The 13,850-nt window shown below is 35.8% G+C and overlaps 1 protein-coding gene across 8 annotated transcripts in view; it reads right to left on the bottom strand.

Moving 5' to 3' along the window:
• YAP1 (Yes1 associated transcriptional regulator) overlaps window positions 1-13,850 on the bottom strand; it is an 84,180-nt gene that overhangs the window by 7,315 nt on the left and 63,015 nt on the right. For 2 of the 8 annotated variants that reach the window (XM_079313433.1, XM_079313437.1), the window contains 3 exons: window positions 10,920-11,113; window positions 9,390-9,437; window positions 2,134-2,264 (listed from right to left, as the gene is read on the bottom strand). In XM_079313433.1, the coding sequence (XP_079169559.1) occupies window positions 2,134-2,264; window positions 9,390-9,437; window positions 10,920-11,113 (373 nt within the window). The remainder of the gene's footprint in view (window positions 1-2,133; window positions 2,265-9,389; window positions 9,438-10,919; window positions 11,114-13,850) is intronic. The other 6 variants (XM_079313434.1, XM_079313438.1, XM_079313435.1 and 3 more) reach the window with 3 other exon arrangements.

Genomic DNA, 13,850 nt, shown 5'->3' with positions numbered 1-13,850 from the left:
TGGTTTACTTTATGGGACAAAATACTAAAAACAGAACTGAGACTATGCTGAACTAAATCACTCCAGTGGAGAAGGTTTTTTGGCTGTTGCTCTCCTTCTTGGAATGTCCATCACTTCTCTTCAAATCACTCCTTAATATACATTTCCTCTTTCTTCAACAAGGATTTGTTCATTTAGAAGGCACACCACCCAAAATTACCACACACAACTAAACAGCATTACCCAAAATAGAGTGGATTCTTCTTCAACTAATCATTGTTAAAATATGTGTATACAAAAGAAGAAACACCAATTTAGGAGTTAAACAGAGAATTACCATCACTACCAATATAAATCTAACCGACAAAAATATATAAACAAGTGTGGTAAATCAAAAGGTGAAACAAAATGAAGTCTGCATGATAAATATCCCATTAAAAAATAAATCAAATATACCTTAATGACAGTCAGTACTAAAGATAGCAGACAGATTTGATTATGTATTTTCAACCACCATTGAGAATTATCTCAAATTGCTCCAATGTAGTGATTTTCTGAGATTTTTTTTTTTATGCTTCTATTATATAGACAGCAGAAAATATTAAACAACCCAAACTCTGAATATATAACTTTGGGGCCCTAAATTTAGTACTGTCTCACTTCATATACACCCTATAAAGATAGAAAGGAGCATTTCTCTGAGTCTGAATGTTAACATAAAGAGCATCAACAAGATCTTTAGGTCAAAACTATTGGACTGCTTTCTGAGACAGCAATGCATATTCATGAGTGCCCTTTCTTAAAAACCCCTTTCCCACATCCATATGACAGAATTAAGTGTGGAGCCACCAACCTAGAAGGAGACAAAGGTTCAGACCAAAATGCAAATTAAGATAATCTGAACTCAAGCCAAATACAGGTTTGCAATATTTTGCATGGGGTAAGGGCTACATTAAAAAAAGAAACCAAAAAAACAGTTAAACATATATGCAACTAGGCAAGCAGTATCGTTTTGCACTTTGCAGTAAATATCAACCTGCTGTAAAATTACAAAGTGTAAATTTGCCCTTTCTAGTTTTTTCCCTGTTCCTAGTAATGGCAAAGATCCATCACTTTATATTTTATGTGTGTAGACTCACAACCGATAAACTGCATCAGTCCACTGCCATGGCCATTTGAAACCTAAAGATGCATTTTCTTCAGGTCAGAAAACATATTTTGAAGATGTATGACGTATGATTGCAACAGTCTTCCAGAAGTTCAAGCTAGAATGATACTAAACCATATCAATACCATCATCTGGGTACAGAGGCTTCCCATTGGAGAGCAAGTCAGGTTCAAATTGTTTGTCTTATTTCTTAGGACAGAGTCAGCACAGCTGAGGCTCATGCAGCAATACCCTACAAGATGAATTCCTGTAGGATAATTCCTCCAAAAAACATCAGATTTTCTAATCATAACTGTCTGTGTAGGACATAAATCTTCCCAAATGGGTTACCCAAAATACAGATTATCACTTATCTCAAGCTGCAGCAATTCTCTGAAGTTGTAATGTTTGGTATGAATCTGAAATTTCAACAGTAATTATAACAAAATAAGCACTTCAAGTCAGAGGGATTTAGGAAAAAGTTTTATGAAAGACTAGTCTGTACTGTAAGATTCTAAATCTTGAATGAAAATATCCACTTCAAAATAATATAGCATTTAAAATGAAACATGCCACTATTTGCAGACCTAACATTAGCAGAGTAAAAATACTGCTAAATACCTGAAGTGGAGGGGAGGGGTGAATGGAGAAACCTTAAAATGAACCTCAAGCTGTAATCCTAAATGTGCCTCACAGTTCATTTGATCTCACAGGGAGCTATTCACAAATTCTTTGAGTTAGTAATTTGAAATGACTGTTAGTCAACAGATTATGCAGAGGCAAACATGTTATGACTTTGAATAAAAACCTTCCTGCAAGTCTGAACAGACTACTTCCTCCCACAGGAGACAGCTTTTAATCTTCACTTTTACTAGACTTGCCATTTAAGGAAAGATTCATTTACAGCTGTGGCTCTTGGCACAGACAGATGTTCAAAATAAACTATTACATGTACCAAACAGAATTTTAAATCAAATTTCTTTCCTCTAGTAGCTACTTCTACAAACCTGTTAAGAAAGGGATCAGAACTATTTGTAGTCATTGTTCTCAGTTCCTGAGACATTCCAGGAGATGACACAGGGTTTTGAGATCCACCGTCTTGTTCCATTGTTGGAAGCTGGCTACGGAGAGCCAATTCCTAGAACAGCAGGAGAGGGAGAAAGAGAGATCAGGCCAGGCATTTGAACACACTTTTTGGATACATAAACACATGACATTATAGATAATTGATGCTTTTACTGCTTCCAAGAGTTAAATGAAATTAACTAAAGTTTCTGAGGACAAACCAAGAATCTGTACTGGTTTCAATGACAATGCAAGTTCCAGCAGCCATGCCCAACATTACAGATACTGCACTGTAAATGTATTTATGGATATAAATATCTGTATGCTTAGACAAATATTTTCTAGTTCACTTCAGTATCTATCTGCTAAGTCTATATTTAAACCAAACCAAGAATTGTTAATACTGTCTGAGCCCTAATAAAATCTGTTTAGCTCTGCTAAACAGCATTTTATTTTATCCCCATTTCTTTTAAATTCTGATTTAGTTCCTGGCTTCCTTTGTACCTTTCTTGTTTTCAGTCAGCAAACTTTCAAGCCCTTCCCTAAAAGTTTCCATTCCTCCTGTCTGAGGCATGCATTGAAATTTCTGACTGATCAAATCAGTGATTTGGTCCCTAAGTAAACTTCAAAGCTCATCAAATTCTGAGTAATTTCTTAGTAAGACCAAGACACTGCACTTCTGAAGTTACAAACCTAAATTGCATACAATTTTTTACACATCTGAATGTTCACCAGTTTGAAACAAACCATCCATTAAGCTTGTAATTATTAATTAATGAAAGTAAATGTTAATATAAAAAGCATTATATCAAAGGTAGATGGAAATAAGCAATATTTTATGTAATTTCCAATGACCCCTCTCCCCTTCAAATAAGTAATTTTATAAATATTTTAAACAAGTAATGCAGGAGTTACATATGTGAAAACACAGTAATTTTCTTCAAGCAACTCTATTCAAACATCATCAATGTCTATAATTTGTCTATCATTGACTATCTTGTGACCATTACTGATGGTATGTGACTTCCAGGCTGTGCCTAGGAAGATAATCTCAGGCAAAACCAATCCTGTCAATCCTTGATAATACTCAGTATTTCTCAGTTGTAAAATGAGAGGTCTTCATCCATTTTCAATGATAACCTTAAGGACTACTATACTGTAGTCTTCTAGTATGTAAAACTAACTTTTCCCCATTTATTCTTCAAAGTAATTTCTTTTTAAGAAATCCTAAGGTTATTTTATTTTATTTCCAGCAGACCACGTACTGAAGCTTCCCTACTGCCTGGTTTTATTTCCTTTTCTAATCTGCATATGCTTCACTCCCCTTCCTGTGAATTACTATTCTACATATTCATGTAAGCTTTATGTCTTGCACTAGAAAATTTTCTCACTACAATTTATCAGATCTATGCAAAAAGTGTGTAAGTATACCATTGGTTTTTGTGTTCATCACACCCAATTACTACATCAAGCAAACCCAGCCCTTTGCTCATCACCACTTATTTGGCCTCCGTTCTAACAAACAGTAATAATACTCCATATCCCCATTTTCAGATCACAGGATGTTAAACATCTTTTAATAATTTCTAAAGGCTTATCCATATGATTTTCATTTGCTTATGTAATAAAAGCAAGTGTAAAGCCTATATAATGACATCTTACTTAAAAAAATAAGTTTGCAACTTTGCATCAGTCACAAGTTACCTGATACATAAGTAGTTTCATCCATTTGAAAATAAGAAAGAAAAAACCATTACTTCCTGGAATGCTTCCCAAACAGTGATCTGAAGAAGGCAGAAGGTCCTAGAGCAGCTATCCCAGAGATGGCTCAAGAACTGTTCACCCACATGATCTGTCCTTTTTCCCTTCCCTCTTGGTTTGATTTGTACATTACATCTTTATTTCTTTGGGCTGCAGTTCCTGATTTGGATGAAGAGGAGGAGCCAAAAGTTCCAGGAGACTGCAGAAGCAGCTTAATCACACACCAGTACTACAAATAGTGGTATCAAAGCAAAACCTACATGGAGTAATTTCTGTATATGAACTGAAGTGACATTTTATCTCTTCTATGTGGCCTTTCCAATTAGAACTTCCTCCTGATTCAATAGTTGTGAGGAAGATAAGAAATCCATACACGTCTCTTTTTCAAGAGCTACTGACACCAGAAAAAAAAAAACAACCAAAAAACCAATTTTTCCTCTATTATCTTGAAAAAAAAGTCAGTACAAAGAACAAGAAATTTGGAAAAACAGGGAAGTTACCTTTGTATTTTTCTAAATCCTCAGTGTAGGAGAGGTTGAAGTTTCAGCAATACATGAACTTAAATAGTATGGTAAAAATAAATGTAGCTCAAGATGCTAGCCAGCTAAAACAAAAAACATCTCATTTCTCTAAAGGCCCACTAAAGAGATGTATTAAACCAGTAGAGAGAATTGTATTTTGCCTATTCTTTGGCATGCAGTACATAGTGAAACAAGTATTTTAAAATTAGAACTACTTTTATCTTTGTTTCAACAACATTGCTAAAAAATGCAAAACAGCAACTATTTTAAACTATTTTTAAGTAGCAATACTGCTACTTTTTCAGGAGTTAGAAGTACTTTCCCCTCAAAAGAATGTTATTACTCATCTAAGTAATAAATTTATGTCATTCTGGGAGTCTGAAAGAGAAAGGAATTACCAAAAAAGACAAGCTATTGAGAAACAAATACAGGGCAATTTTTAATCATTCTGCAGGATAAGCAAAGTTTCCTAAAAGCCTAAAGAGTATGTTAAGATTATTTTTTTCTAAAAGGTGTGTAAAGTGGAAGCTGAAGTTGTGTTGCTTAAAAAACAGTCTTTTCATTTCTACTTCCTTATAAACCTGTTTTGCAATAAAAAAATCAGTTGTATGTTTTCTATACTTAAAAAATGTATGGGAGTGTCCAAGCCTCTCCCAGCTCCAAACACAGCAATGTGAACTCTAGGCTTTTAGTTCATGCTTTAAAATATATGCTTTATTAGAAGTATTAGAAGTCTGGAGACAAAAATAAAACTATGACAAAATCCTGGCTTAGATTTCTATGAATTGATCTCATCCTATTTTTTAAGTATGCCAAACTGGTTTTAAGCACCTCTGGGAAAAGAAAAGCTTAGTATTCCTATTGTTAGCACTAAAGCAGAATTTTAGTTATTACACAGAGACCAAAATGATCTGTCATCTCCTCTAAATAATTTTAAAAATAAGGTCAGTACTGTGTAATTTATCTGGCTGACCTCACCCACATTTTTTTTCATAATTCCATACAGATTAAGTTTTACATGAAGTCACAAGTCATTTACACGATATCCAAATTAACTTCATTAAAGTACCCTTTTCAGTGCATTTTTATCTTCACTAGCTTTTGAGGAAAGACAGATGACTTGTGCAACTCACTTATATTCTTATTGTATTAAACCTATGACATGCTACTCAATTACACTTGAAAAATCCTGATAATTGGTTTTGCAAATTTACTTAGAAAGTGCCAATTATTCTGCCCCTAACTATGACTCAACTTTTAAATGATCCACAGGCTTTCCTGGGATGGGAGAGAAGTTTCAGGGGAAAGAGAAGACCATAACACTTATGGGCAGACTTACAGCACCAGTCTCTTCTTCAGATTAAGTGTTTGCATTCTTGTGAGGGCGATAAAAATTACAGCACACACACAAAAGAAACAGGGAAGACACGTGGGCAGATGGAAGACAAATGAACTCAGCAATGAGGAGTTGGGCAATTTGTAAGGACTAAGCTGGAAACAGACCATCCACTGCTTCAATCACAACTAGCACAGCCAGTGAATGCAGTTCTGATTTACCAGACAGACTTTTAAACAAGGTATTTATCCATGAAAATCTACCAACATGAGTAAGCAATTATACAATTATTTTGTTGATCTGTAAAACTTAGAAACAAGCAGCAGATACAGATTGAGCAAGCATATACAGAGGAAGTTGGGTAGTATGCTGATCTTACTAGCAAATATTCTAATATTAGCAGCAGATAAATATAAATAAGAAATCTTCCATTCTCAGCACAAGAAAATAGTCTGCACAACATCCAAGAATAATGCCATCAGTACCTCGACATTATTTGCCTGTATTTCTTTCCACAGCACACTGTAAGGGAAGAAATCTGTTACTTAACATCTGTTCCATTTTGTGACATTTACAAAACTTGATTGGCATCTGCTCTACATTAGAAATTGTTGACAACCAGATGCTAACTGCATGAAAATGGAAAGAGAGTTGGAAACAGAGGAAAAGAGTGGGGATGGAGTGAAAGGCATCATTCAATCTCTTGACTAAGACAGATGGGCATCTTGAAGGTTTCACAAATAACTGATGATGATGGGCACAAGTAACCGAACAAATGCTTGGTGTTTTTAAATTTCCTGAATGTATCAACAGTTCTTGCTTATACACAGTTAATCTGAATGTTATAATTTTTGCCCCAGGTACCTTTGACATTTTTAGAATTTCAGTAAAATACATCCTCATTCAAACAAGAAGATTTTCCTACAGTGCTTGCTATGAAAAATGAAGCTGAGCAGTTATTTGCTCTTTTCAGAAGCTGCTAAGGCTTCCACACATAACACTTGGAGTGTTAGTGTCACCACAGGAAACTACAGTATCATGGAGAGAGACAAAAGCCTGGCAGGGACACTATAGTTACCCAGTACCAACAAAACCTGACTGTAGACATCAATACAACCATGGTACTGCATCCAGGCTACATGGGAAAAAAAAGTCAAGAGGGATGAGGATGTTGGGCTAGATGACCTCCACCAGTCCCTTCTAACACAGTGTTTGTGACATGAAAAGCTCAGAGATCCAGTTAAAAGTTAAGGAACATTTCTCAGATGCTTTTAATTGATCTGAACAAGAGATTTCATTAGAGGTAATCTTCAAGAATGTTGGTGTTACATAATTTCTTTACAAACGAAAGACCTTGGCAATCCTTTTGTAACAGCCTTCCCAGAATGAAGAACACTGAACATACCAAGATTTAATTTTTAGTATTCATGAAAAGAACATCTAAAGTTTAGCAAGAGAAGCAATTACTCTGCCACCAAGCACAGCTTTATCATCGGGAAAGCAGATAATTCCTCCAAACTTCATTAATCTTGTTCAAAAAGGAAGAAAGACCTGTTGGAAAGAAAAAGTTGAACAAAGAAATTCTTATTCTTTCCACATATTTTCCAGATTCTTTAAGTCAGCTGTGATCTGATCAGATGTACAAATTGAGACTTCAATAGCAGCATCATCAGAGAAGACAGACTACATTTGCCTGTACAGTATAAGGCCTCAAGAAGCATTTAGAGAGCCAGAACCCAGAAGCAGTTCCCTAAGCACTTTCTTCCACCTGTGGCTGCCCATTACATTGCTGAGGAGACATGGAAACACAAGAAATACATTTAGATGGTGCAACACAAATAGTCTAGTATTATAGAACTTTAAAGGTGACATGATTGCCCATTCTTCTACCCAAGAGATCACTCACACACACCTTGACTCATCAGCAAGTGCAGACTAAAAACTGATGCCAGGCAGGAGGTATGGTAGGAAGTAAGCTTAAATATAAATGGAATTCTGGTTTTTGTATATATTCTTTCATCAGTTCCCACTCCAAATAAAGCAGACTGATCACTACATATACATTAAATGAATTATCAGTATAGTCCCTTTGAGTCATTGCAGTTTTTTAGGATTTAAAGCCGTAATATCAAGAAGTTCCAAAAAACCCATCTTACAGACTTAAGTAGGAAACTGAAAACAAACTTCTCCATTTCCTTTATTTTTTTGAGTTGGCAACAGGATGAAATCAGTGGAAGAGTGAAAAATGGTATGACAGGGCTTCAGGTATAGAAGAAAACATAGAATACACTTTTGGCATACTGTAAGAAAAACATCCTCTATGAATGACCCAATTATGCCAGAAGATAAGGTGTTTTCAGCTGGTGTGGAGGAGTACTCCTTTATTTATTCCCTTCTATACCCACAACTCTTGAGGACTTTTTTTTCTCCTCCAGAATAGGATCTAATATTGATTTATAAGGTCATTATGCAGCTAATGCCTTGTAAATGAATCAAATTGCTACATCTTGATTAAAATGCTTCTGTTAAAGAGCAGCTCTGGTATTACAAAAAAAAAATATTTTTTCTAGGGCATCAGCTCTAAGGTCAGAAGTTCCTTTTTTCTCAGTACTAGTAACACACAAATTTTGTGGTACTCTTCAGAATGTAACAGTACACCAGTACTCATGGCTTTCAAGGAGAGGATTTCTTTTCTTGTTTTTACTGCCTAGTGCATACAGAGGTTTATCTTAAAAAAAAAAAGTGCATTATAAGCCAATATAAATATTGCACTAAGAACCAATAGATTAAAACACTGCTAGCAATAGTAAATATGAAGTTCTCTGAATATATCCATAAATCTACCCTTCCAGTGATTTACTCTATATTCAACTTCTTTAGAGACTAAAAGAAGACCATATTAAACTGTTTATTATGCTTCACATTTTGAACAATTTTATTTTGGTCTGAGCTTGAGAGGCTTTTCATAACTGTTGTTTCCTACACAAAAAATCCGTGAAAGAGCCAGTTAAACGTCAAAATGGAAAAATTGTATCTGCATAGCAATTATTTTGTTAGTCTAATCCATTAAGTAATTCTGTTACACTATGCATGCTTAAAAATCATAACTATTTCAAGTGACTTTTCATTACCTGATAACAGATATCCTTCTCTAAGATCATACCTGCTAAAACAAACTGATAAGAACATTCATACGAACAGTACTTTAAAGTCACCAACTACTACCTTAGATAGTTTGCTTTAAATAAATATCTTGATGACATCATGACTGGAACAGCAGTATCCTCAAGAATGCTAAACAAGAAGGTTGTTTTCAATGTAAAAAAATGTGCAATGAATGTTCCTCATTTGCTCTTAAATACTGATATAGAGTTGTGGTATTGCAGCACTCCTAAAAACAGTGTTAGGGCTGTGACCAGAAAAGTGATTCAAAAATGTGCATGACAGAGCTTGGCTTTTTGGTTTTTTATTTTTTTTTTTCTTTCTTTTTTAGAGTTTTCATGTAGCAAAAAGTTCCCTGCTAGCCTAATTTAATGCTTTAATTTTTCTAATTATGCTGAAACATCAGTTAAGAGCCTACCTGATGTTTTGGAGAATTTGCTGTGCTGGGATTGATATTCCGCAATGCCTAAGAGTAAAAATAAGATGGATAAAAATTACTTTAGCTGCATGGTTGACCTATGCAGGCTGTCTTATAAACACCATCTTGTAGTATCAAGTCCCCAAGACAGGCCAGATGAGACAGGATAAGGGAGTTAAGAAACTGTGAAAATTATGACACAGTGAAACAAAACTCACAGATTTACCAAGGATGCGTATTTGACAGATAAGCTTAACAACTAAGGAGAACAACATGAAGAGGACTGGTTGTCACCTGCTCCAAAGTTAGTCAGGTTCTCAATGACAACTGAGGCAAGAAGACAATTAGAAGGCCTACCTAGAAGCATGCTAGCACAGGGTAAAATGTCTGTTTGTGGATTAATTGCAAAGCAGGAACAGCAGAAGCCCAGGTGCTTAAGCAGAGAGAAAGTCCTGATGCCACCTTTGCAATGTGTTCTTACCTAGAGTACTATAAAAAGTAATGGCTGTAAAGATGACCCATCTTACACCAAGAGATGCTGAAGATTCCTACAAAACAGTCCTTGACTACAAAGGGGATAACGGGAGTCAGATTCCAGGACAGAATACTGCAGGTGATGAAGAAAGAGAAAAGCTGTCTTTGAGGACATTAAGGTATTATCCTCCTCTGATACAAGGCCCATCACCCAAAGTGAAAAGGGAAAGATTCTAGAAGATTTTCCTCAAAGAAAAGATTAGTACTTTTTCTGGCAGTGTCAAAAACCCAAAGAAATATCCTAAGTATCTAGCACAGATGGTAGTAACTCTTAAAACACTCAGATTGAACAATCAAAGCAGAAGGCTTAGAGTCAAAAGGAGATCAAGCCCGAATTCCAATCCAGAGATTGCAAAGTCCAGCCCTACATTGTAACATTTGCTACAGCCATATCCATACAGTAGAAAATACTGAAAAGGCATAGCTTGCAGCCTTATTATGAAGTTTGAAATTCTTCAGCAGAAGAAAACCACAGGTACAAAATGCAGCACAAGTTATACAGTTGTTCCATGCTCATTCCACCATTGAATAGGTAAGATTTTGGCAACAAGGCATCTCCTCAATGTACCTTATATAAAAGATTAAAAATGCTTCAAAATCCTATGGACTGAAACAGGTTCTAAAACTGAAGATTTTCCTCCACTTAAAAGGGAGAGCTAAAGTAGCTGTGGGAAATAACTTTTAGCATGACTTGGAACTCAATGAATATGAAATATATTCTCAGGAGGAATATCCAATCATAACAGTCCATGTTGTCATTCTTACAGTTTGTGAAGTCTTTCTTTAAAGAGTTTTGGTAGAGGGAGGAAAGCAAAATCCTTCAGTCTAAAAAATCAGATACTTTCACCAAGTTGATGTCAGTAAGAGAATGAATTCAGACGTTTTTAGATCTCAAAGCTTTTTCTACAGTCACCAGTCTTTAAGACTCACTGAAACAACAACTTTGAAAAATCAAAACGTAACATACAAAAGAAATAGTGGAAGTAGGTTTCTAACCTGTGGCCTCACCTGCCGAAGCAGTTCTTGATGCTTCAGTCTCAGCCTTTCTTTCTCCATCTGTAGCTGCTGAAGTCTCATCTGTTGCTGCTGATTGGAGCTACTCCCTCCCATCACACCACCCTGGGGACTCTGAGGAGCCAGAGGAGGTGGCTGTTTGACTGGAGCACTTTGGCTGATTCGCTGATTCATGGCTAAGGAACCAAAACAATAAACATTTAAAAAATAAATTCAAACAAATGCATGCAAGGGAAGTATTATCCATGAAAGGTATACATTAAAAAATCTACAAAATTACAAGGCATGGCAATACAAAACATGCAGTTACCCTGGTGTTCAGAGTGTGAAATTATGCTCCTGTGTGTGCAATTGATGTGTGTAAAATTAATGCAACAGTCTCATGCTTAAGACTACATTGTTCTAAAAGCTTCTGAAAACAGTTTAATATGCTAACTGGTGAAAAATTCAAAAGTGGTAGTAAAATATTTCAAGTTGAATTAGAAAAATTTCTGTTCTTCTTAATAAGCTATTCTCACTGCAGACATAAGTAATTTTATTCATGTGAAATCTTAGGATCATTTAATTTGAGGATGACAAAATGGATCATTTCACTTTTATCAAAAACAATTTAAAACTACATACTGTGGTGCAAAGTCATGCAACCAGCATTCACATCCTTGCCACATCATGATTTTAGTGTTAGAGACTTCATTTAGAGCTTCTTGATAAGCAAAATTAGAGTTGGTACAGAAATGGCAGATAAATTATACAGCCATAAATACGGACATCAGCATAGGAGAAACATTTTGCTAGTCCTTAGTTTTCTTTTACCCCTCAAAGCGAAGCATTGCATTTTTCCTGGGGAGTGGAGAAAAAATGTAACCTTTAAAGCATAATGCACAGTGAGAACACGTGTTCCCTTCCCCTATAAAAGCAAGGCCTAAGACAATTTTATTTTATAAAATAATACATGACTGGGATGCATCTATTTGACAAGCCTGATTTCTCCCTCACATGACACCAATATGGTTAAAGTCAACAGAGGCACTAGAATTCCCAGAGTGAAAGAGAAGGTGGGAAAGGCTGACTGTATTGCAAGGGCACTATTTTCAGGGGCTTTCAGTTTGGAATTAGCTCTCCATCATGTTTTCTGTAACAGACTGAATCTGTTAACACTCACAGTATTCTGCAGAAGGCATTTGCTGAAGTAGTGATGGAAGAAGGGCAGGATTTTTTTTTTTTTTTCTGGGAATGAGGATTATGGTTTACAGAAACCAAGAAAAAAAAAGAGCTTCTTTTAGGATGACAGGGTGAAGTGGGGCAAAAAAAAAATAAAAATCTGTAGAATTAGTTTGAAGTAATGTTTTCATCATATAGAGGATTCATGGAATATTAACATTTCTAACTACCATAAGAAAGGCGAATTCTCTCAAAAAAATCTGCATCGTTTTTTCACTGAAAAGCCCTTCAGACTCCACCGTCTTTTGAAAGTTCAATTTAAGGTAGTCCAGTTTTTCTGTTCCAAAAAAGCAAGTATGTATTTTTCACATACTACTAAATTAGTTAGAGAACTAACCCTGCAGTCTAGCCCTTCAACTAATCCACTGGTCCAGCACAGTCAAATGGGCAGAAGGGTTATATTTTCATTAGTCCAGTCAACATAAAATGCTGTCAAATAGCTTAAAGTGATTTGAAACAGTATTTCATTATGAATCTTTTTAAAGAGCTTAATACATATGATTGCTGATATAATAAAACTTTCTCTAAGGTAGTGAACCTGTGAAGTAGGAATAGAAACTGGATCCCAGTACCAAGGAAAAACAACTAGGGCTGCAGTTCAGCTGCAACCTGTAAGTCTCATCCTGACCCAATGAAAAAAGTTAGTGGGAAAAGGACATTGCTGTGGATGAAAGCCTAAAACTGAGCAGTTGATGTTACGAGATATCCATCAGCACTGAACTTCAGGACAAAAGGTGACCAGAGTGAGCCAATTGACCAGCTTTGCCATGCAAGCTATGGTCTCTGGGCCAGTGACAGGAAGATTGGCCCTGAGACACTAGAAACTGTTAAGGAAAAGTTCTAACAGCAGTCCTGTAAGGATGTCAGCAGTGAACATTCAACTACAAACACCAGGAGTTCCACTGGGCAGTATCTGCTGGAAGCTTGACAGCATTAGACAACCTTTGTTTATCAAAGCTGAAGCAAAGTTGAAGCTAGAGAAAGCAATGCAAAAAGCAAGGCAGCCCATCTAGCAGCTTCAGACAAGCTAGACACGACACTGCTGGAGTAATAGATCTCCTCCTTTCTCTCTCTTCCAATCTGGAACCAGGACCATGCCTTTTGCTCTACCTTACTCTCTTTCACCTTATAAACAGAACTGAAGGGGTTAGTATGGGACAACAGAAAACAGCCTTCTCCTGCTAGTTAATTCTGTTACTCTATCCAAAGGCTGTGCTGCCCCTCAGAAGTTCCAGGATCCAAACCTTGCTATTAAACAAGATAGAAAGTCAATTATAGTGTGAAGTCAAGAGGGAGAAAAATTAGAAAATTAAAATCACCTGAAATGAGCATATCTAAGTTAAAAACAAACTAGTTTGTAAGATTTAAGTGCCCAAAGGTAAAAAACTGACATTTTTCTTCTGGTTAAAAATGCTCCCTTTGTAGTCTAGTCCCCAGTTATATAATCATGGTTTCAGAGTCCTACCTCAATACAGTTCACAGCCAAGTCATGTTACAGATAACCTCATAAAAATTTAACAGTGTCTAACCTTAGTTAAACACTTCAGTGCACTATCACTAACATTCCTTCAACATTTTATGAATTTGTTTTTCCTGCATGCACCATACAAGCATCTCTTTTCCAGAAACAGACAGCTTTGTATTTCCTGCTCATGCTACTTTCTGCTCTTTTTATTTTATATATGTCTTTCT

The sequence above is a fragment of the Erithacus rubecula genome (assembly GCF_903797595.1).
Source record: "Erithacus rubecula genome assembly, chromosome: 1".
Classification (NCBI taxonomy): domain Eukaryota; kingdom Metazoa; phylum Chordata; class Aves; order Passeriformes; family Muscicapidae; genus Erithacus; species Erithacus rubecula.
Note: the sequence above shows the minus strand (reverse complement) of the source record. Positions and strands in the feature narration are given on the sequence as shown.